General features: G+C 39.2%; 1 protein-coding gene and 1 non-coding gene across 2 annotated transcripts in view; both read left to right on the top strand.

Annotated features, from left to right (window-relative positions):
• The first annotated feature begins 447 nt into the window (after window positions 1-447).
• Cngb3 (cyclic nucleotide gated channel subunit beta 3) overlaps window positions 448-24783 on the top strand; it is a 185209-nt gene continuing 160873 nt past the window's right edge. The window contains 3 exon segments of the mRNA XM_045143550.1: window positions 448-600; window positions 5659-5710; window positions 12385-12511. Of these exon segments, the coding sequence (XP_044999485.1) occupies window positions 448-600; window positions 5659-5710; window positions 12385-12511 (332 nt within the window).
• On the top strand, window positions 17424-17628 carry LOC123459098. The gene has a single exon (XR_006636014.1). It is a non-coding gene; the product is annotated as a small nucleolar RNA SNORA73 family (small nucleolar RNA).

The following is a 24783-nucleotide window of genomic DNA, read 5'->3' as shown; positions in this document are numbered from 1 at the left end:
CAATTAAACTGTACCTCTTGGATTCTTTCTGCTAAAGAATGCAGCTGATTCTTGGCAATTGCATTATGCTTTCTTGGGAACTGGGGCTGTATTAAGCACAGGAAAGCTCATGCATCCCTGTGTATAAAAGTGTTGTGCAGACCTAAAAGAGTTAATGCATGATTTATTTTTATTTTTTCTTGAAGTCAATACAAATATATTCTCTCAAGGCTCTGGGAGAAGGAGGGTGCAGGAGGAATAGAGGAGCTTGCAGCAAACGTGTCATATGAAGACTGTGCAGGAGTCTTTTCTTCCCCTTCCTACCACAACCATAGGGATGGACACACACCTGACTGTTCTGTAGATTGTTGGGGTCTTCATGATCTTCAAAGCTAGCCCCTGCTGTCACCTGGCTCACCCTGATCCTGAATAGGAGGCAGTTCTGGGAAGGCCTGAGGTGGACACAGAATGTGCTCAGGCAGTTTTGGTTTCGCCCCCGAAAGGCTTTCACCAATTGTGCAGGCCCCAGTTAGAGGTTTCATGCTCCTCTTCGAAGCTTATTGTGGAGTGGCCATCTTCTCCAGGAGCTCCGTCCTGCTTCCTTGGCTGAGGTTACCCAGGGTATATGCTGCTGGCTTGTATTTTGTTACCTCAGGATTGATGATAAGCTTCAGGGGCTCAGGGTTGCTCCCTGGACCATGTAGGTAGATGATCCAGGCTTCTCCTCTTTCCTTTGAGGACTTGCCTTCTCTGGAAGCTGTGGACCAAGGCTGGGGCAGAGGGTGCCTGGAGCAGCAAGGAGGGGAATACATTTGGGACTTGATGGGGGCCTCTTCTCCTGGCAGGACAGGTGTATATTAAAACAACTGACACTCTTGAAAGCCTCATACTCTGCCTGCTGGCCATGCTCAGGCTGCTCCTGAACTTTTAAGCCTGAAGTCAAGGTCCAAAAGGCAAGCAATACTGTTTTCTGTTGGTGGCAGAGGGAAGGCAGCAGGATCAGTGGAGGTGGGGAAAGGCGTCGTCCCTTGACATATGGATATGTCTTGTCCTTTTAACCCAATCTACTCTGTGCCTGGTATTACAGTAGGTGGTATGTTATCGTGAATTTATCAAACTTGCCTTCCTGTATGGACTCAACAGTGTCGCCTAGGTCAAACCACGTAAATTCCGTAACTGACAGGATGTTAGTGTCCAGCTATCTGGGGATTGACTCATGATGACCTGAACCCCCTTCACAATGCTAGAACCAAGGGTGCTCCATAATTGTCCATCGCTGTGGGCCTCAGTTCTGGGAAGATGGTTAGTAATAGCCTGATTAGCTCCCTTAATTCTTCAGAGAGGTATTCAGGTACCTAGTAATGCCCTCTAACATCTTCTTTTTGAATTCTGAATGTGTCTTATGTGTAAATGTGTAGGTCCTGGTGACCATAAAGTAGACCACATGTCCTTCTTTTTCGTTAGTTATGTACACAATGTATACTGTCATGTTGGTACCATTGTTAGCCTCCTCCCTACCCTCCCCCCTCCTTAGGGACCCTCCTTATTGGGGAATGTGGGCTGTGCATTGCAGGGTTAGTCATCAGTTATGGGGAAGAGGCAATGTCTTTGTGCATAATGACCCAATATGTGGCTCTAACATTCTTTCTGGTCCCTCTTCCACAAATTTCCCTGAGCCATGTTGGGTTCATTTTAGGTCTGCTTCAGTGATGAGGTCTTGGGAGCCTCTGTGTCTCTGGATATCTGGTTTAGTAGGAGCTGAGTGTTCTCTGGTTCTATTTCCTTCACCCTTGTGCTAGTACCAAGTTCATGAAAGAAGCTCATTTCCCCAGATACTCTTAGTTTCTGCTGGGGCCCTTTTGAGGTATTATGGGCTGGTTCCCTCCTTAGAATCTGCATCCATCTGAAAAAGAGAAGCAAATTCTCCAGTGGAGAGTGAAGTTAGTGCCACATGTCCTTTTTAGAGGCATCATCGACTCAGGGCCAGATAACTTCTGGAGACATATATGCGAAAGCCCCACAATACCTGGAGAATGTCTGGCCTGGAATAAATCTGGTGGCCATGCCAAAGTCTATGACTGTGGCCTTGCCATTGCTGTCCACCATGATGTTATTTGCCTTGATGTCACGGTGCATCGTCCCTGATTGTGTCAGTATCAGATGGTGTCCAAAACTTGACAAAAATTGTTGTGGGCCTCATCCTCCTATAATGCAAACATACTCCAGCAGCTCATTCTGGCACAATTCCAGAATTAAGTAGATACAGTTTTCTGTTTCAATAATCTGAAACAGGATATTTGGGTGTGTGGTGGTTCTCAAGATGTTCACCTTCCCTATAACTCTGAGGATCTTCTCCTCCACTTTCTCCAATGCCTTGAGGGCAACATTGACTCCTATTAGACCGTGGTGAACTCTTTATACTTTCGAACAGGCACCACTGCCTATGAAGCCGGAGTCCTCATACTGAGACTACAGGGTCTCATCACTCTGAGACATCGTAGCAAGGCTATGAATGCCAAATAAAAGATAAAGTAAAATATAAAGGAAATATGTAACTAGCAAAAGAAAGTAAAATAAAAATATAAGTAAAAATCAAAAGTCAAAACCAAAGCAGAAAGTACAGAAATCCCATGCCAAACACTACATAAAGAAAACAAACCAGAAAGCAAATTCCAAAGAGCCAAAACAATAAAGTTAAAAGGCAAAAATCCAGAAGCAAAAAGAAAACCCCCAAAAAAGCTTCTCCTCTCCTCTCTCTCTCTCTCTCTCTCTCTTTCTCTCTCATCCTTTTCCCTCTGCTCTCCTATCTACTCCCCTCCCCTCTTCTCTGTCCCCTCACCTGTCTTGCTTCCCCTCTCTCCTCTTGCCCCTCTCCTACCCTCCTCTCCTCTCGTCTCCTCACTTCTGTCCTCTACCTACTCTCTCCTCTCAATAATCTGCACAAATCACCATGCCTTCTCTCTGTTTCTCTGTTTCTCTATTGGCCCAGACAAATCCAGGGCCTGCCAATCCTTCTTCTGTTTGCTGGGGTGGGGCGGGGGGGGGGGACTACTTCATAATGGCCCTGATAGTCTATGATCATAGAAGATATGGACCAATCACAGCTGACCATGATAGTCACAGAAGGGACTATAACATTGTCTGGCTCAGGTGAAGGTTCACATTTAGGCTTTTGGAAATTAAAACCTAGATGATGTGCCATGTCCTTTGGGTTCCTCTTTGACAGTCTATAATACTGTTTCAAAGACCTCTTGGTTTCTCCAATTGCCATGTTACTTTCCCTCTCATTCTCAATGATGGTCTCAATCACATATTGCCCCTTTGATGCTATAAGGCATGTTCTGCTCATAAAATCTAACCCAGTGACCATTAACATCTATGAACTTGATGTGAAGATCCCTTTCTTCATTTTGGTTTTCAGGGTATTTTTATTTAATCCATGACTATTTTCCATTTGATGAACTACATAAAAGGTGTCTGTTATAGGTATCCTGCTATAGTAGTCTTAGCCTCCTGCCTTCTTCAACAACATTAGGATACCAGTGAAGGTTACCCATGATGTGTAGCCTCCCTTTGTCCAGGTTTGAGAATATGGTCCTTTGTGTTTTCAACACCCACTCCCTTGAGATATCATGGAAGGGATTGATGATACTGTAGACTCAGAGGCACATGCTGATGGTGCAGTGAGTTGTGTCCAGTTGTAAGTGTTAGTCCCCTGCTCTAAACTGTTCTCAGAACATTTGGACTAAGATGGGGGATTGGTCCACCTGGGAGAGCATGACAATGAAAATGAAAATGAAGTCACAGAAAAGGGATCTTTTTGACTGCGTTGTGTAGCCACCCCTTTCAATGTCTCCTGTTCCTGCATTAGTCTAGCAGGCAATAGAATAGGTCCCTGGCAAATTTGTATGCAGTGTTGAATTATTTAGTACTGCCCTTGGGCCTTGTGTTCAAGGTCTGCCTTAACAAACTACCCCTGCCTCACTGAGGAGACACTACAGAAATTTATTCTCAGACACTTCTGGGGCCATTACTGCATAATCAGTGTTACTGAGACAAGATACAGCTGTCCTCAGGATCCCCTGGTGTCTCTAAACATATTTCTTCTTTACTACTTCTGCTTTTGGAGGTTGGGGAGACTGGGCCTCCATGGCTTAAGGCCATCAGTTCAGTCTTTATCTCCATCTCTTACATCCTTCATCCCTGGGAGTCTATGTCATCTTTGAATTATAACATGTTTGTCCACTTCTCCTCCAGTGAAGGAATTTACCTTGAGACCCTGAATTAACTGTATGTTCAAAGAGCTTATTTCCAAATTTTGTCACTTTCTGAGGTTAGGTATTTTCCAGGCCCACAGTTAAGACTTGGACTTTTGAACAGTGTTGTGACTGGGAAGAAATATAGTGACTTTTAATGTTGGACTAAATTCATTATGTGTCATGAGATGGCTATGAATCTAGGGGGGCCAGAGGATAATATAATGGCTTGACTGTGAAATGTCCCCTATAGTTTCATGTGTTTTGAATACTTGGTTCCTAGCTGGTGGCAATTTGGGAAGACTGTGGTACCTTTGGAAAGTTGAGCCTTGCTAGAGAGGATATATTGCCTAATAAATACCTTCAGGCTTATTAGACCATTTTTGTGGGTGTTCAGAGGTAGCACACTCAGATAACTTCTTCTGAGACATGACAAGATGTGATGGTCAATTACCTGGTCTGCCTTGCCTTCCCCACTCGAAACTATATTCTAAAATAAACCCTTTTTCCCATTGAAAAAGAATGGGAGCTGGAGAGATTGCTTAGTGGTTAAGGCTCTTGCCTGCAAAGCCTAAGGACTCATGTTTGACTCTCCAGGTCCTACGTAAGCCAGACACACAAGGTAACACAAGCATACCAGGTTGTACATATACACAAGGAGGTGCACACATCTGGAGTTCAATTGCAGTGACTGGAGGCCCTGGAATGCCAATTCATTCTCTCTTCTCTCTTTTTTCTTCTCTCTTCTCTCTCTCTCTTTCTCTCTCTCTCTCAAAAAAGAAAAAAGAATAATAGGACTACATACATGCATAGCTATTTATGTAGGTTCTAGGAACTGAACTCAAGGAGTCTCATGTTCCTTCAGGCCCTCATGCTTGTGTAAAGCACCATTACTCACTGAGTCATCTCTTCAACCCCCTTCCACTGTTTTTTCCCTTCTCCATCATCTATGATAGAATGTTGATGGGCCTAATAATGTGAAGTCACTGTGAGAAGTAAATATAACAGTCTCTTAAAAAGACATCAAAATAGAAGAGCGAGGAGTTGAGTCAAATTGGGTAATGAAAGAGGAACAAAAGGAGGTATTGAGAAGGGATTGTATGAAATTATGAAGAGAAGTTTTTTTAAAGTACCTCCATACACTAAGATCACAAGAATGAAAGAATAAAAGAATTGAAGGAAGGAAGGAAGGAAGAAAAGGCAAGAAGGAAGGGAGGGAGGGAGAGAATAGGAGAGGGAGGGATGAAACCAAACAAGCACTGGTAAAGAAATCAACAGAGTTTAAGGAACAAATTTTGGAATCTTTCTATGTAACTTGAACAACTGTATAGAGAAAGAAAATGTGGTATATGTTCAGCCATAAAGAAGAATAAAATTATATCGCTTGCATCAAAGTAAATGTAACTGGAGATCATGATGTTAGGTGAAATCAACTATTCTCAGACAAGACGAGGACCGAGGAGATGACTCAGCAGGTAAGAGTACTTGCTGCACAATCATGAGGGTCTGAACCAGCATGCATTCAATTCTCAGTACCTATATAAATGCTGCATGCCTGTTTCTATGGTCCTTTGCAAAGCAGGGACTAGAGAATCCCGGGACTCACTGCTCAGCTAGTCTGGTCATAAATGGCAAAGCATGATTTTTTTTTAAATGGCAATTATCCGGTCTGGCTGGTAGAATGCTTTGTGTTTATATTGAATTTTTCTCAAATGGAGTCCTTATCTAATCCTCACAGAAATCCCCATGACAAAAGCATTTCTCATTTTATGGATGAGGAAACTGTTATAGAAAAAAATGACTTATCCAGAGTCAGCCAGGGAATTAGAGATGTAAGGATTAGAACTCTTTTTATTCAGTACTCAGGGCTGGTAACTCACCACATTCCTTAATATCTGCAAATAAAATGTGTTTTTTAGATGAATTAATCTCAGCAGAAAAAAAAAAAAAAAGAAGAAGTAGCGCCTGAAATCAAGTGTGAACTCAAGAGAGGACAAGACCTCATCATCCTTATGCAGTACCAAAACTGCCTTAGATGGATCCACATTCTTTATGCTTGATTTATTCAGTTTTATAGTTGATGTATGCTAAATTCCAGCATCCTGAAAGTCTTTATAATACTTTAAGGCTAAATAGAGGTTTCTAAGCCCTGCCTCATCCAACTTCATATAGCATAATGTCTAGCTTCTTGAATATCTCCAGCCAGTGGAGCTCTCATTTTCTCCCAAAGCAAAATACTGTTCTGTCACAAAAGTTGTTAAAATATTTAGGAAATACCGCTGATAAGTCCATATTTTGCCTCTGAAATATAATAAGTAACATATTTTTTCTGTATGTTATAGCCCCTTGAAAATTTGAAATGACTCTTAGATGAAAAAAGAATCTTTTTCTTAAAGCAATCCTCATATGGGATGGTCTCCAAAATTCTTACATACTCCTTTTTTGGAGTTTTATAGAGTGCATGTACATTTCTGAAAACAAAGCATGCCATTTTTCTATTCTTGTTAATGATGTTTTAAGGTACTCTTTCAGCATTCATGTGCCTTGCTGTGAAATTTATCAGTTTCTTTGCTGTCATTTGGCAAACTACAAATATCTAATGTAATTACAACTGTGGTCAAGGTGTCAAAATTATTCTAAGTGCATTATATATTCTAGAATCAATGAGTTAACTACAAACCAAGTCAAAAATAAGATTATGGTTACCAAAGAATAGGACTATATGCTCCTTTTTTAAATGTTTTAATTTTTTTAATTTTATTTTTATATATTTGAGAGAGAGTGAGAGGTAGGTAGAGAGAGAAAGGATATCCAGGGCCTCTAGCCTCTGCAAAAAAAACTCCAGACACATGTGACACCTTGTGCATCTGGCTAACATGGTTCCTGGAGAATCAAACCTGGGTCCTTTGGCTTTGCAAGCAAGTGCCTTAACCACTAAGCAATCTATTCAGCTCAAATTATACATGTCTTAAAACTGTTACTCAGTACACTGATTCCAAGTGTCCATTCATTGAGATAAAAATACTACCATCTATGCATCTGATAAAAGTTTCCAGGCATGGGCTGGAGAGATTGCTCAATGGTTAAGGTGCTTGCTGGCAAAGCCTATTGACCCAAGTTTGATTCCCCAGAACCCACATAAAGCCAGATACACAAAGTAGCACATTCACCTGGAATCCATTTGCAGTGGCTAGAGGCCCTGGCATGCCCATGCTATCTGTCTCACTCCTATTGCGCTCCCTCTCTCTCTCTCTCTCTCTCTCTCTCTCTCTCTCTCTCTCTCTCTCTCTGTCTCTCCTTACAAATAAATAAATAAAAATATTTTAAGAGGTATTCAGACTTAATTTCCATTAATTCATTCAATATCTAGTTATTTGGGTCTTGTTAGCTTTTAATGGACGATTAATTTTGAGACAAAACCCACATTGTATTTTGTATCCTACAAATAGAAATTCAACCAAGTAAAATTATCCCCTCTCAAATAAACATTCCAATCAATGAAAAGATTTTGAAGTCTTCTCTTTCTCATACCCATACAAAAGAACTGAGTACCTTTCTAATTTACAACATTGTTCCAAATTAAGTTATTTCTTTGAATACCTCCTCTTCCAGCATTAGTTGATGCTCCTGTTCAAAGGCAGAAAGTTAATGGAGTTCCACATCACTTATTTCCTCACTTCAGGAGGAAAACACATGTTTCACACCCGCTCATGCCTCCATGATGCTCTGCTACTCAGGGTCCAGACATATTGGAAGTGTATCACACAGCCCACTGCGATATGCTGCCAGCCAGGAGACAGGTGTGTGGAGGGCAGACTCAACAGCACTGGCTCTTGCACACTCAATAAAAGCAACCATGTCATAATATTTTGATTCCAGATTTCAGTGTCTGCCATGGACATACATTTCTGGTCCAAATTTGGCCAACGCAATGATGAAATCTTTCAATTGCTATGCCACATGCAAAGAACACAGTTGGCAGGAAGATATGACTTCATCTGGAACACTGCAAAAGGGGGAAGCCTGCTGTCCATGTGTAAAGTTGGAAGAAGTTCAGTATGTAGTTGACAAAGCTTCCCCAGATTCAAGAGCAAGATTTGCCTTATATTTCAGATTTCTCTTTCATGGGGATGATATAAACCCTCAGACCACCTGCTCCACAAATAACACTCTTCCTTTTGTTATAATTCTCTAGGGTGTACTAAAGTGTCTCTATTTTAAATCCAAGAATAGGCAATAACTGGTTTCTCATCTTTATCAATGGCCCCTTAAGTATGTTTTTATAATGAATGAACTAGCCACAAGTCAAATTAGGCTCTAATTAATTCCCAAATAGGCCAGGCATGGTGGCGCACGCCTTTAATCCCAGCACTCAGGAGGCAGAGGTAGGAGGATCACCATGAGTTTGAGGCCACCCTGAGACTACATAGTGAATTCCAATTCAGCCTGAGCTAGAGTGAGACCCTACCTCAAAAAAAAAAATAAATAAATAAAAAGAAAAAGAATTCCCAAATAGCCTAGACTTGTCATTAATAGACATGGTGTGGGTGTGTAATGTCTCTAGAAGATCTTCCAACATGCTAGTATCTACTTGGAATTAATGTAATCCAGATGTTATGATGATAAATAAAAAATGTATTGTTAAAATGCAAGAAAACCCTATGAAGAGCAGGGCTGGAGACATGGATTAGCAGTTAAGGCACTTGCCTGCAAAGCCAAAAACCCAAGTTCAATTCCCCAGGATGAGCCAGGTGCGCAAGGAGGCACACACATCTGGAGTTATTTTGTAGCAGCTAGAGGCACTGGCATCCCCATTATCTATCTGTCTCTTTCCCTCTCATAAATAAATAAATATTTCAAAAAACCATGAAGAGCAATTGGTACCAGCAGAAAAGTAACACCACAAATTACAAGGCTGTGGCTTGAGTAATGAAGATGCATACGCAACAGATAACTGTGAAGCTTTATAAGAATAGTCAATGAAAATCTGAAGAAGTGCTGTTTTACCTTTTCTGTGTGCAAGACTTTTTCCTTCTGTATTTTTAATTCACATTTTATAGTCTTTTAAGCTAACTAATTGTTATTTACATTTGTTTGTGTATGGTTGTGCCAAGGTCTCTTATCACCACACACAAGCACCAGAAGCATGTGCCACTGATTGGATCCAGCTTTGCATGAGTGGTGCAGAGCTGAGCCCTCTTTTTTAGGTAACCAGAATGAGGTGGTACAAAGAAAGGGATCTGAAAAATATTTCCTTTTTGATTGGATAAAGAGAAATGAGAAAATAAAGCACAGTTTGACCCAAACCCATAGAGAACATAGATCCTCCTTTTGTGTTTCTTTTTTTGACACTTTTGTTGTTAATTTCAATACATGTACATAATGAATTTTGGTCATAATCTCCTCAGATTACCTTCTTTTATCCCTCTGAACCTCTTTTTCTTTCCAAGTATTTGGATACCTTTTATTTCCCCTCTCCATCATCCATGTCAAAATGTTGATGAGTGAATACTGTGCAGATCTTGTACAGGTAATGACAACTGCTGTGAGACCATGAATCCAAAAGATGCTCCATGCACAGAAGACAACATTCCAAAGACATTCTGCCTCTTCCACATGTTCTCTGAGCATTATCAGGCATGGTAGAGATGTTTCATTTAGCCCTGAGCACTCAACAGTTATTGACTCTCAACACTTTGATATGTTTTGGGTTTCCCCAGTAGCCACCACCACCCCCAAAAAGAAGCTTCTTTGACCAAAGGTGAGAGAAGAACTAATCCTTGGGCATAAACATAAACATTTAAAGAGCAATTTGATGGACACATAATAACCACTTACTCAAATAGTAGTAGCTTTCCTGCTAAGATACCCGAAATAATGTAGAAGGTTGAGGTTTGTTTCCATTTAGACCTAACGAAATATATGGTACTGTGTTTTCTATCTTCAGCCAAAATTACTATGCCTCCAAAATAAAAATAGTATCCTGGGAAAACCAGAGGCATTACATTTTTATATTCATAAACTTCTTTTAAACTTCAAATAATAATTCAATTTTAATTCCATTTATTCCTTAAATATATTCCTGAAAACTAGTTCATTGAAAATTTTAGGTTAAAAATTTTCATGAAGAAAGCTCTTATCAAATGATCACTTATGATTTATCATTTTGTAAATCCAAATTTTTAATGCAATTCTTTTATTAGTATTTTATTTTTATTAATTTATTCCTTAAATATATTCCTGAAAATTTTGGTTCATTGAAAAATTTAGATTGAAAATTTTATGTTAAAAAGTTTCATGAAGAAAGCTCTTATCAAATGATCACTTATGATTTATCATTTTGTAAATCCAAATTTTTAATGCAATTCTCTTATTAATATTTTATTTTTATTTATTTATTTTGAGAGAGAAAGAGAGAATGAGCACACCAGGGCCTCCAGCTACTGCAAACAAACTCCAGACACATACGTCACCTTGTGCATCTGGCTTACGTGGGTCCAGGGGAGACAAGCATGGGTCCTTTGGCTTTGCAGGCAAGATCCTTAAGTAAGAAGTTATCTCTCCAGCCCCCAAACTTTAATATTTGGTTCATTTAAAGTTTTTAAATGTAATACATTACAATGCAGTAAGATTAATGACTAGGTCTTTGTTTCAATTGTCAAAACACAGTACATCCAATTAAAAATAAATTAGACACAGTAAATAATGAATAAACACTGAATTGTATTCATTTTTTACCTTTATACTTTCTTTTAGCATTAAGTAATTAACCTTCATTAAAACATCTCTATAACACAAATATTTCTAGTGAATCAATTACTCTCTGGGTAAATAACAATTTTAAATATTAATTGGAAAGTGTGTGTTTGTAGGTTTGGTGGGAAAAATGAATTTCTCAATTGAAAACTAAGGTATTTTTTAATAGTATGTATTGCTTATTTGGAAATGATTCCCAAGATAATCACATCAAAATCAAACTTTTTGTTTCATAAAAAATAAAAATGACAAATACAAGTGTAATGGCACACACCTTTAATCCTAGCGCTGGGAAGGCAGGGGTAGGAGTATCTCTGTGAATTCAAGACCACCTTAAGACTACATAATGAGTTCCATGTCAGCCTGGACTAGTGTGAAACCAAAAAAAAAATAAATAAATAAAACTTAAAATGAGAGACTGGAGAGATGACTCAGTAGGCATGGCATTTGCCTACAATGCCTAAGGACCCAGGTTTAATTGCCCAAAATGCACATAAGCCACATGCACAAGGTGGCACATGAATCTGGGGTTTGTTTGCAGTGGCTAGAGGCACCATTCTCTTTTTCTCTATCTGCTTCTTTCTCTCCCTATATCTATCTTTTAAATAAATGAATGAAGTATTTTTTAAATTAAATATGCAGGGCATGGTAGTATACTCCTTTAATCCCAACACTAAGAAAGCAGAGGTAGGAGGATCACTGTGAGTTCAAGGCCAGCCTGGGACTTCAGAGTGCGTTCCAGGTCAGGCTAGGCTATAGTGAGACCTTGCATTAAAAAATAAAAGAAGGGCTGGAGAGATGGCTTGGTGGTTAAGCACTTGCTTGTGAAGCCTAAAGACCCCAATTCAAGGCTCTATTCTCCAGGACCCATGTTAGCCAGATGCACAAGGGGGCTCACGTGTCTGGAGTTCATTTGCAGTGGCTAGAGGCCCTGGTGCACCCATTCTCTCTCTGTCTACCTCTTTCTCTCTGTCTGTTCACTCTCAAATAAATAAATGAACAAAAAATATTTTAAAAAATAAATACATAAAATAAAATGTAGATGTTAAAATAATGCCTATGACATATTTTCTGTTTTACTTTGCTGAGGTAAATGATGAATGAACTGTAGTCATAGATTATGAAGACTTTAATAAAACTAGAAATGCTTTTGGGATGGTAATATGTACTATGTAAACTTGGTCTTACATAATATACAAACATTCAGCATATTTTTCATTAACCTGAAAGTGTCTACAGGTTAACTTCCTATGTAGTTCCTACTTTGTCTGGCAGGAATCCTTAGAGAGACTGCCCTGGACAACAGCCATGTTTATGTAGCTTATGTTGCCAAATATAACTGTGTGAATACTGACACACATTCTTCTATCTATATGACATTTCTTCACCATAGATAATGCCACTGAGGAAAACTCCTTCAGAGATGTGACCACAAATCCTGACTCTCAAAGTCCAGCAGAATCAACTGGAACAATGTTAGAGGAGAAGGAAATGGGAACCGGGAAAAAAGTGCCAATCAGGTGAGAGTGTAATAAAACATACATGCCACACATGCTAGAGACACTTGTCAGGCAGTAGGGAGAAAAAAAAGAGAATAAAAAACAAGTGTTCCAAGCACTTATTCCCCTTTTCACTTATGAAGAGAATGAGAGGACCACAACAGGTTGCAACAACCTGGGGAAACTGGACCATAACAGTTCACCATGCCTTACTGATCAGCCATGGACACTAAACAAGAGCTCAGGCAGCCATTTAGTTATAGGACAAATTACACCAAGAAAAACATTGCAGCAACATACAGAAGTCAGTTTTTCATCATGGAAACCAGCCACATACTTACTAGGTATGTATTTTTAAAAAGAATAATAAAAAGGGAATTTTCAAAGCAGTCAATACTTCAACCCTATAAACTTACTACTGTTCCAGAACATTGATTATGACTTCCTTCCATCTGCTAAAAAAAAAGAGCAGCATGATCACCAAAGATAATTACAGACATAGGCAATCTTTACACCACTGAAGGAATACACTTTTATAAATACTTCCTGTAAAATTACTGAAAATTATCACAAAGAAATATCAATTCAAATGTGAATCTATGAATTCATAATAAACCAAATAAGGGGAATATTTATTTTGTCACTTTTTGGCATGGGGTTATGTGCCTACTGCTCAAATTTGAATTGCTTACCTACAGTTGAGCTGATTAGAATGGGTTTAGGAAACAATAAAAGCATAGTCTTCTTATTTACCATGCCAGATTGGTCACTTAAAAAGAAGTCAAAAGAATTTATCTTTCCATATCCATCCCACACTACTTTTCCTTTTCTCTGCACAGCCCCTATACTCTGTTAAACAATCTGTAGGAATATCCATGGTTATCTAGGACCCAGGTACTGATTACTACACAATGGGCATCAGTGAGAGTGCATCTTAATGAACACACATGGAGTTGCAGATGAAAATAAACACGAGCCCACTCTAAGACACACAAAATGCTATTTGACAAAAACAAAACCTGACATATCATTTAGGCAGAGAGAAGGACTAGGATCTTACAAGAGGATAAGCAGTTATTTATTTTACTTATATAATTGTTGGTGTTTACAGAATGATTTGCACTGTATTAGTGGGCCCTTGTTATCTTCGCTCTGCAGATAAGCAACCAAGGCACAGAGACATTAATGAGTTTGCCTATAGTAAGGAGGTCAGCTTAGATAAGGTTATACTGCAGAAGACTTGAATTCCTAAGTGGAATATTTGCCTCCCTTCTACCACACCACACTCCCCTTTAATCAACGGCTTGACTGTCTGAACTAATTTTTCTTTCTATCATTTATTTTACTATATTTAAGTTTTTACATGAAGCAAAAATAGTGGTAATAGGTTTTCAAAGGACTGAAGTTGAATCCATAACTGACGTTTTAGAGGATGTATTACTCTTAGCCCATATTCACTTTCTTCTCAAATGTGAAGCCAGAAAGTTTTCAATTTCCCAGAAAACAGGTCAATCAGTATAGCTGGAAAATATGAAGCTCCTCCTGGACTTTAGCTACAACGTCCTTCCAGTCCACAACTACCTGACTTCACTCTAACTTCTTCCAGCACACATCTGCTCCTGCCCTTCCCAGCACTCTGCTTCACAACACCCACCCGGTCCCACGATTTCCTACGCGCCATGTTCCGTACCACCATATGCTTTGTCATCTGGTGTCCTCTGCCTGCCCAGCTGCCCCCTACTCCACTAGCCTCACTCCTACTCTTTCTTCAGATGTCACTCTCACAACTACTTCTCTGGAATGCCTTTCCTGTCCTTCCTAACTAGGTCGCAATCCCCACGTAAGAGCTCTGCCATGTCTCAGCTGCAACTCGTGGGATTATCTGCCGAAAGTCCACAAGTAATCTCCTCACCACTGTGCATTTCATGACAGGGACCACTGATGGCACTTTGGTGATGGCTGGGGTTCCCCAGAACACAGCACAATGCCTAGTAGTACTAACCGTTCCATAAATATTGGTCAAGTTGATTAGTGAATGAATTCAAATATGCTAGGCTTTATTCCTCTAGAATTTCTAAATTGTCAAAATTGTGTAACATCATCCACATGAGAAAGCAAGATACACATGGCCACCAGGTATCCCCAGTCCTGATTAGCACACTTGGTACAAGTACACATGGCTGGTAGCACATGGCAAAGACCATGATGGACAGTCTGAGTTTGGAGGACTCAATTCTTTATTCTTCTTGGCTTTTAGTCTGTAGAACTATCCTGAGATGCTGGGTATGGTCATTCACATTTGTAACCTCAATCCTTTGGGAAGCAAATAAGAGAGAATTTCTGGGGCAAGCTCTGAGCTGCAGAGATTGCTTAGCAGTTAAGGCGCTTGCCTGCAAAGCCTAAGGACCCATGTTCCACTCTCCAGATCCCACGTAAGCCAAATGCACAAAGGTGAGGCAAGTGCCAGGTCACATATGCCCACTAGATGGCACAAGTGTCTGGGGTTTCATTGCAGAGGCTGGAATGCCAATTTTCTCTCTCTTTCTGACTCTCTCTCTCTCTCTAAAAAAGTAAAATAAAAACAGCAAGCTCTGGGAGGAGTAAGAGACTGCATCTTAAAGAAACCTTCCCATGCGTGTTAGATGAAGACACTGGATGGTCTCCTTTGGACTCTGCATGCACTCACATAGATCTGAACATACATATCCACATACCATACCACACATACTACACATACACAAAAAAAGATACCATGATCTGACAAAATTGGCTAACTCTGTCATGTTTTAATGTCTTCTGACATCTACTTCTGCCACATAGGTAGCAGTGCAGCTTGAGAGGATTGACAAGCTGAGTAGATTCAAATTAGGTTAAAGCTCTTGTTATATTATTATATGACTGTTCACATCTTTTCCCCACATTAAGAAAACACCCGCAGTTTAAAAAGGGCACTGGAAGCTCTTGTGTCGCATTGCACAACAGTTAATGGAATCCTAATGGTCTAATATACCATGTAGGACTTACTAAAATTCTCTGCTTTGAACTCATGGGTAGCAATGTTACCCAAACTAAAATCCTATAGAGAAGATTTTTTTAATATATATAACTATATAATGTAAAAGGTAAAATAACTCTTTAATAAAAATGCTACTGCAAAGGGCTGAGGCAATGGCTCAGTGGACAAAACGTTTGTTGCACAAGCAAGGGGCCCTGAGCGAGTCAGGATCCTCAGCACCCATGTAAAAGCCGAGCTTGGTGCTCACATCTGTAGTCTCATCACTAGAAAATCAGAGCCACGGGGATCCTCAGAGCTTGTTTGCTGGCTATTCTAGCAGAATCTGTGAGACCTAGTTTCAGCGTGAGACCTGGTCTCTAAATCTAACATGAAGAAAGACTGAGAAAGACACCAGACACTGATCTCTGGCCTCCACATGTGAATGAATATGCACACACACAGTGTGAACACATACAAAAAAATATTAGCTCACAATAGTCTCAGTAAGTGAAGATCACTTCAGTGCTTGCAATTACTGAAAAGGACTTCTACTTTAGAAGAGGTCAAACTGTAAAAAATTAAAAATAAAAACTGTTCCTCCTAGAAAAACAATATTAAGGGTTTGATTATCATAGACTAAAAATAAAGGTGTGGGTGCCAGTTCTTGTATCCATTTTTTAAGTTTGGAAAAGACTAAGTTATTAATAAATGTTAAAGTAGGCTTTTTATTTGAAGTGGATTTATTTTATTCTCTGACCTAAACCCTGATTTAAAAGGGATTAATGGATATGAGCTACCCAATAGGGATTAAGAAAAATTGTTGTTGTAGATTTTGCAATTCTCTGTATAAGAATGGCAGTGTTGCAGTCAGGTTCACATTGCTGGCAGAAATCGCCTGACCAAGAGTAGCTTTTGGGGAAAAAAAAGGTTTATTTTGACTTACAGATTCCAGGGGGAGCTCCATGATGGCATGGAAAAACAATGTTGTGAGCAGAAGGCAGACATCACCTCTTGATCAACATCTGGTAGACAACAGAAGAAGAGGGTGTGCAAACATTAGCAAGGCGAAACTGGCCTGCCCCCAAAAATACACTGCCTCCAGGAGGCGTTAATTTCCAAATCTCCATCAGCTGGGAATCTAGCATTCAGAACACCTAAGTTTATGAGGGACACCTGAATCAAACCACCACCTACAGTGTGATATTATTGATTACAATGTAATTTCTGTAGGGTTTTTTTGTGTTTGGTTTTTTTTTTTTTTTTCTTCTTTTTTTGAGGAGGATCTTGCTCTACTCCAGGCTGGAATTCAATATGTAGTCTCAGGATGGCCTTGAATTTGCAATTATCCTTCTACCTCAGCCTCCTGAATGCTGGGATTTAGGGTGTGCACCACCATACCCAGCCCTCACCATAATTTCTTTTTGTTGTTGTTGTTGAATTATTTATTTATGAATTCTTATGATTTTGCATGCTGCATAGCAGACACCAGAATAATAATTAAGTTTGCAAACACATATAGCATGACCCAACTGAGGACCATGATCCCACAAACTTTAAAAGCAGACACATATATAAGTGCACTGGAGTATAGTAAATACATGTACATAGGTATGTATACATATTGATACATATATGCATATATATGTTTATATATATAGAGAGAGAGAGAGAGAAGAGAGAGAGAGAGAGAGAGAGAGAGAGAGAGAAGGAGCGCCACAGATGACTTGAACAGTTGTATGTACAAGTTAACTGACTACTATGAACAGCAAATTATTGGGTCAATAGTCTACTTCCAGAGTTGAAATTTAAACTGGCATATACACATTGTATTATTTATGCTGAAGTAACATATACTGAAGAAAAAATATTGTAATTGTTTTTGTTGCTCTGCATTGACTTTTCAGAAGATATTCCTACATTTAAAAAAGTTTCTAGGGTCCAACGTGGATATTCAGGGAGGTCACTCCCCTTGGGTTCTATCCATGTGGCATAGGGGAGTGCTGGACTCTGCCCCGTGATGTACAGTCCCTTTCCACAATGTTGGAGATAAAGCTGGGCTTTTGTGTCTGTGCCTACGTATTTCTATGACTTCTCAGAATCCTGTGGATGATGACCAAGGAGACAAACTATGCAGGAAATACAGTTAAAAAAAAAATCTAGGGGTGAGAGAGATGGCTTAACAGTTAAGGTGTTTGCCTGCAAAGCCTAACAACCAGAGTTTGATTCCCCAGTACCACGGTGAAGCCAAATGCACAAAATGGCACACACATCTGGAGTTCATTTGCAGCTTGCAGTGGCTAGGGACCCTGGTGCGCTCTCTCGCTCCCCCCCCCCACACTCTCTCCTTGTAAATAAATAAATAAAAATGTTTTTTTCCAGTGGTCAATTTTAGGTTGCTTTTCCCCTCGTTACCCTTTACTTCTAAATTTCAGGAAAATTAACAAATTCCTCTGTTTCCTCCCTTCCTCTATTGCTTACAAGCATACTATTGAGGGCTTACACTGGACTCCATAGAACTTGTTGATGCACAGTATGTCCCTTCAAACAAATCCATTGCTCCTTCTGGAGCAAAAAAAAATTCTTTGTGATGCACATAAGTATTAACCCAGGTTTGTCTGAGTGTTGAACTTGTGCTATCAGTAGAAGCTTCATACTGATACACCTCTACTTTACTTGATCATGACAAGCACAGCCCAACATACAGCTGCTACTAAGACTTGGAATATTTAGTAAAACTTTGATTAACAACTAATAAATCAAGAGCACCTGGAGTATAGAGAAGTTAAATGTAAAAAAAAAATGTGTAGACTTTTACTTAAAGGGATCAATAATAAGTGGATATATTTTAATAATTTTATAAAATTCTGAGCAGAAATTCAACAAATTTAATTTAAGGAAAGCCTAAATATTATTGTTCCACCGAGAAATGAGAAATATGGGGTACACTTCTCTGTCTCATTTGCTTTGCCTGATGTTGGTAAGTGGCCTCTCCTCAACTACCATGAATGAAGAGTCTGTGACTGTATCTAGACAATGATAGATTTCTGAGCCACTTTCAAGCAATGTCAAATATAAATTAAGGTTTCTCTTTGTAAAGTGTTGTTTATTCTTTCTTGGAATGAGGTTCATTAAGAGTTGGGAAATATGAACTCATCGGAGTGCTGAGAAGAAGTGACAGTGAAGTGTTCAGCACTAAGTAAGACGTCTCTATCATGCCCTCCAAGGCTCAGTAACAACTGTGGAAAAGGTGGCCCAAAAGAACATAAGCACCAACGGAAGAGGAGGAGTACTGTCTTCTAGACACAAAGTGGCTGATGCTACCCACAGAAGACCTGCATAATAGGTGTGAAAAAATAGTGGAATCAAAATAGAAGAGAAAGAATCCCTTCTTTGGAAAGAAGGGATTCAATGAAGAAGGGAAACTTCTGAAATTTACAAGATTCACAGCCCCCTCCCCCAAGATTATGTAAAAGGCAACAACTGCCTAGGAGAGGAGATATTCAGATCAACTGAGCTGTTGGTATGTGGGTAGCTCCAGGAATGCACTGTGGATCATCTCTCATGCTACATGGGCTTTTTTTTTTATTGACAGATTCTATACTTATAGACAATAAACCATAATAATTCCCTCTCCCACCTTCCCCTTCACAAATCCACACTCCATCATATCCCATCCCTCTCTCCATTAGTCTCGCTTTAGTTTTTTTTTTTTTTAATATTTTTTGTGATTTTTATTTCTTTATTTGAGAGTGACAGAGAGAGAGGGAGAGAAAGAAACATAGAGAGGGAATGGGCGCGCCTGGGCTTCCAGCCACTGCAAACGAACTCCAGACGTGTGTGCCCCCTTGTGCATCTGGCTAACGTGGGTCCTGGGGAATCGAGCCTCGAACTGGGGTCCTTTAGGCTTCACAGGCAAGCGCTTAACCGCTAAGCCATCTCTCCAGCCCTCTCTTTAGTTTTGATGTCATTGTCTTTTTCTCCTATTCTAAGGGTCTTGTGAAGGTAGTGCTAGTCACTGCAAGGTTGTGGATTTCAAGGCCAGTTTCTGTCTGGATGGTTACATTGTAATCAGTCCTACCCTTCCTCTAGCTCTTACATTCTTTCTGCCACCTGTTCCACAATGGACCATGAGCCTTGAAAGGTGTGATAGAGATGTTTCAGTGCTGAACATTCCTCCGTCATGTCTTTTCAGCACTATGGTGCCTTATGAGTCATCCCAGTGGTCACTGCCATCTGAAAAGAGAAGCTTCTCCAACCAAAAGTGAGAGTAGCATTAATATATTGGTATGAACATTAAGTAAAATGCTTTCAGGACAGTTTGGTGGGCATAAAATATGCATTTAGCCCTACAAGAGCAAGCATTACACTCCTAACTCTCATGACCTGACCCCACCATAGGCTTTTTATAAGGTTTTCAGTACCAGACATGTATTCCCTCCCATAGAGCAGGTCTCCAGTTCAATTAGAAAACAGTTGATTTCCCCATAACAGACATGCCACTATTGCACCCGTTGGCTCATTTGGCCTGGTTGGCCATACTTGAGGCTTACCATTGTTTTCACCACTGATGGCTTCTGTCTCCCATAAGGCTGAATGTAGTGCAGCTTTTTCCAGCTTTCTGTCAACTTGTCTACAGGGAAGAAGTTTTAAGCTCAGTCTCAGTTTGATTTTTTGGTGACATTATAGCCCAGGCTTGTGGAATCTTCAACAGTAGGGTCTTATTATCTATTCCTGGTGGGAAACCAAGAGTCTTGGCAATAGCTTGTAATGTTTTGGAGGCATTGGGGACCTCCCTGGCCAACAACTCATTGGAAGGTATCCTATCCTTGGCTCTGAAATTTTTCTAGTAATAGTCTATGGCTTCTAGGTGTGCCATTATCCAAAAAGTAGGTCATCATATGGTTTATTCACAATAACCTGAGTTTTGAATAACTCTCCCCCCATATTTCTTATTCAATCACACACACATACACACACACACATACACACACACACACACACACACACACACACACAGTAATCTGTTTGTCTACTTACATATATGCAGGAACAACCCCTTTAGTCCACCCCTCTTCCCTCCCTTATAGCCCTTTTCTAGTTTACTGGCCTCTGCTACTGATTTTTACTCCAACTCACACACAAGTCTGAACAAATCTGAGACTAGAATCCACATATGAGAGAAAACATGTGACATTTGGCTTCCTGGACCTGAGTTACCTCACTTAATATAATCCTTTCCAGACAGATCCATTTCCCCGAAAATTGCACTTTTCTTTACTGCTGAATAGAATTACATTGTATAAATTACCAGATCTCCCTTATCCATTCATCAGTTGATGGGCATCTAGACTGGTTGCATTTCCTAACTATTGTGAATAGAATGGAAATAAATATGGTTGTGCAAGAATCTCTAAGGTAGTGAGAAGAGTCCTTGGAATATATGTCTTGGAGTGATATTCATGGCTCATATGGTAAATCTATCTTTAGCTGTCTCAAGAACCTCCACACTGATTTCCACAGTAGTTGTACCAGATTGCATTCCCACCAACAGTGTGGTAGAGTTTCTCTTTTTCCACATCCTCACCAACATTAACTGTCTTTTTTTCTTGACGGTAGCCATTCTGAAAGAAGTGAGGTAGAATCTCAAAGTAGTTTTAATTTGCATTTCCTTTATGGCTAAGGATGTAGAACATTTTTAGATGTTTATATACCATCTTTATTTCTTCTTTGAGAATTCTCTATTTAGTTCCTTAGCTCATTTTTTAAATTGGGTTATTTGATTTCTTATTATTTAGTTTTCTGAGTTCTCTGTATATCCTAGATATTAAGCCTCTGTCAGATGTATAGCTGGCAAAGATTTCTGTAGCTTGCCTCTTTTCTTTATTCACAGTGTCCTTTGCTGTACAAAAGCTTTGCAATTTCATGGGGTCCCATGGGTTTATTAGTGATTTTATGTCCTGAGCAACTGGGATTATAAAGATCAGAAAGTCATTGCTTATGCCAATGTGTTGAAGGGTTTCCCTTACTTTTTCTTCTAGCAGTTTCAAAATCTAAGGTCTGATATTAAGGACCATCTGGACTTGATTCTTGTACATGGAGAGATATAAGGATATATTTTCATCATTATTCATATAGATATTCAGTTTACCACACAGCACCATTTGTTAAAGAGACTATCTTTTCTCCAATGTGTGTTTTGGCATTTTTGTCAAACATCAAATGGCTGTAGCAGCCTGGATTTACATCTGGGTCCTCTATTCTGTTCCATTGATCTATGTGTCTGCCTTTGTGCCAATACCATGCTGTTTTTGTCACTATGGCTTTGTAATCTAGCTCAAAATTGGGTATGGTGATACCACCAGCCTTATTTTTGTTGCTCAAAATTGTTTTGGCTATTTGATATTTTTTGTGCTTCCAAATGAATTATATGATTATTGTTTTCTATTTCCATGAAGAATGCCATTGGAATTTTAACTTGGATTGCATTAAATGTGTAGATTGCTTTTGTTAAAGTTGACATTTTCACAATATTCGTTCTTCCAATCCAAGAACATGGGATGTCTTTCCATTTCCTAATGTTTTATGCAATATCCCACTTGATTGTTTTAAAGTTTTCACTGTAGATTAGATTAGATTGATTCCAAGGTACTTTTTTGAGGCAATTATGTAGAATTACATTGTGTAGATATACCACATCTTAGTTATCCATTCTTCTAGTGATGGCCATCAGGGTTGATTCCAGCTCTTAGCTATTACATACAAATTGAGCTGCTATAAACATGGTTGAGCAAATCTCTCTGGACTTAGGCTTAAAGGTTTTAGGGTACATGCCAAGTAAGGGCATAACTGGGTCTGTTGGTAACTTTATAGTCAGCTTTTTTAGGAGTCTCCATATTGCTTCCCAAAATGGTTGTACCAGTTTACATTCCCACCAACAGTGGATGAGTGTTCCTACTTCTCCACATCCTCACCAGCATTTATTTTCATTTGATTTTTTGATGTTTGCTATCCTTACTGGGGAAGGTGGAAACTCATAGTTGTTAATTTGCATTTCCCTGATGATTAGGGATGATGAGCATTTTCTTAAGTGTGTGTTTGCCATTTGTATTTCTTTCTCTGTGAACTGTCTGTCCAGCTCTTTGCCCTATTTTGTGAGTAGGTTGTTTGACTTTTTATTGTTTAGGTTTTTGAGTTCTTTGTAGATTTTAGAGATTAGGCCTCTGTCAGTTGGCTATTCAGCAAATATTTTCTCCCATTCTATGGATAATCTATTGCCTTTGCTTATTGTATGCTTGTCTGTAAAGAAACTCTTCAACTTCATGTGATCCCATTGGTTGAGTGACTGTTTAAGATCATGAGCTACTGAGGTTTTGTTCAGGAAGTCGTTTTCCATTTCTATATCATGGAAAGTTCCTCCTATGTTTTCTTCCAGAAGTAGCCGAGTTTCTGATCTTATATTGCAGTCTTTGATCCATTTGGACTTGAGTGTTATGCAAGACAAGATGTGTGGATCAAGTTTCAATTTCTTGTTATCCAGTTTGTCCAGCACCATTTGTTGAAGATGCTGTCTTTTTTTGCAGAATATATTGTTAGGGCCTTTGTCAAATCTCAAGTAGCTATAGTTGCTTGACCCAAAGTCCAGATCCTCAAGTCTATTCCATTGGTCTATACTCCTATTTTTATTCCAGTACCATGCTATTTTTATTACTATGGCTTTGTAATATAGCTTTAGATCAGGTATGGTGATGCCTCCAGAGGTATTTCTTTTGATGAGGATATGATGGGATATCTGAGGCCTTCTGCCTTTCCATATGAAATTTGAGATCATTTTTTCTATCTCCGTGAAGAACACTGTTGGGATATTAATTGGAATTGCATTAAATCTGTATATTGCCTTTGGTAGGATTGCCATCTAATTCTGCCTATCCAGGAGCATGGGAGGTCTTTCCATTTTCTCAAGTCCTCCTCAATTTCTTTTTTGAATGGTTTTATGTTCTTGTTGTATAGATCTTTCACTTCCTTGGTTAATGTTATTCCAAGATATTTTATTTTTTTGTTACTATTGAAAATGGGACAATGTCCCTTATTTCTTTCTCTGTATCTTTGTCATTTGCATATAGAAAGGCTACTGAATTTTGTGCATTGATTTTGTATCCTGCTACTTTGCTATAGGAGTTAATCACCTTCAAGAGTTTTGGGATGGAGTCTCTCAGGAATAGGACTGATGCCCAGATTTCATCCTCTGCATGTTTGTTGTTACTATATAGAAAAGCTACTGATTTCTGTGTATATGTTTTGTATCCTCCTACGTTGCTAAATTTGTTTATTCACACTATAATTTCCATTATGTTCACAAGATGGGCAGCGGTGGATACCATGAGGAGCTCAGGCATAGAGATTACCATGTGCATCAAACATGGTGCTCCAGGGAAACAAAACCAATGGCATGTAAATACGCATAGAAATCCATTACTAGAAATGGGTTTATGAGTTAATGGAAGTTGAAAATCCCCAGCTAGTCAGCAACTAGAGACCAGAAAAGCCAAGAATGAATTTCTCGAACAAGTGTGAGAACCAAAAGAGCTGTTACAATACATTCTAATCCAACAGAGTCAATATTTCAATTTCGTGCATAAAGACAGGAAAAAAAAATCCAAGCTCTAAATACCAGGCTAATGCAGACCACCTGCTGATTGTACGTGACCCACTCATGTTGGCACAAGCAACCTAATTAACTTGTTTTATTGATAGCAGTAAACTTTTCACCCAAAGCACCCATAATAATGTTTGCCCACACATCAGGTCATCCCTGTGGTCCAGTCAGGTTGGCACATAATGTCAGTTATCACACTATGCCCATTTGGTAAGTACAGGACTGAAACTACAGATACACATTTTAAGCATGATACTAAAATGCCTTCTCATCATTCTATATTCTTGTCTCAGTGGACCATGCATACCCAAAACCCTTTAATGGAGAACTTCCATACACTTGATCATATAGGGTTATGACTTCATCCAACAAAATGCTAAGTCCTGACAAAATTTATTCAGTTTAAAAAATGTTCCCTTGGACCTTGGACTCAAATACTGTTTTGTAAGAAAAACAAGAAGATAACTATATATTTAGCCACAGTGATACAGGACTTTTGAAGTGTCCTTGAGAGTAATAAAGCCTTTGGTGAGCTGTGACTCAGGAGCTGAGGCATCGAGCACTCACTGCTCACACAGAGCTTCCAATGAGTCATGCTGGCCTTTTTTATTTCTAGTTTCATAAATTTGATGAATTAAATGCACA

The sequence above is a fragment of the Jaculus jaculus genome, chromosome 2, assembly GCF_020740685.1.
Source record: "Jaculus jaculus isolate mJacJac1 chromosome 2, mJacJac1.mat.Y.cur, whole genome shotgun sequence".
In the NCBI taxonomy this organism is placed as follows: Eukaryota; Metazoa; Chordata; class Mammalia; order Rodentia; family Dipodidae; genus Jaculus; species Jaculus jaculus.
The sequence above is the reverse complement of the archived record's forward strand: the minus strand, read 5'-3'. Positions and strand labels throughout refer to the sequence as shown.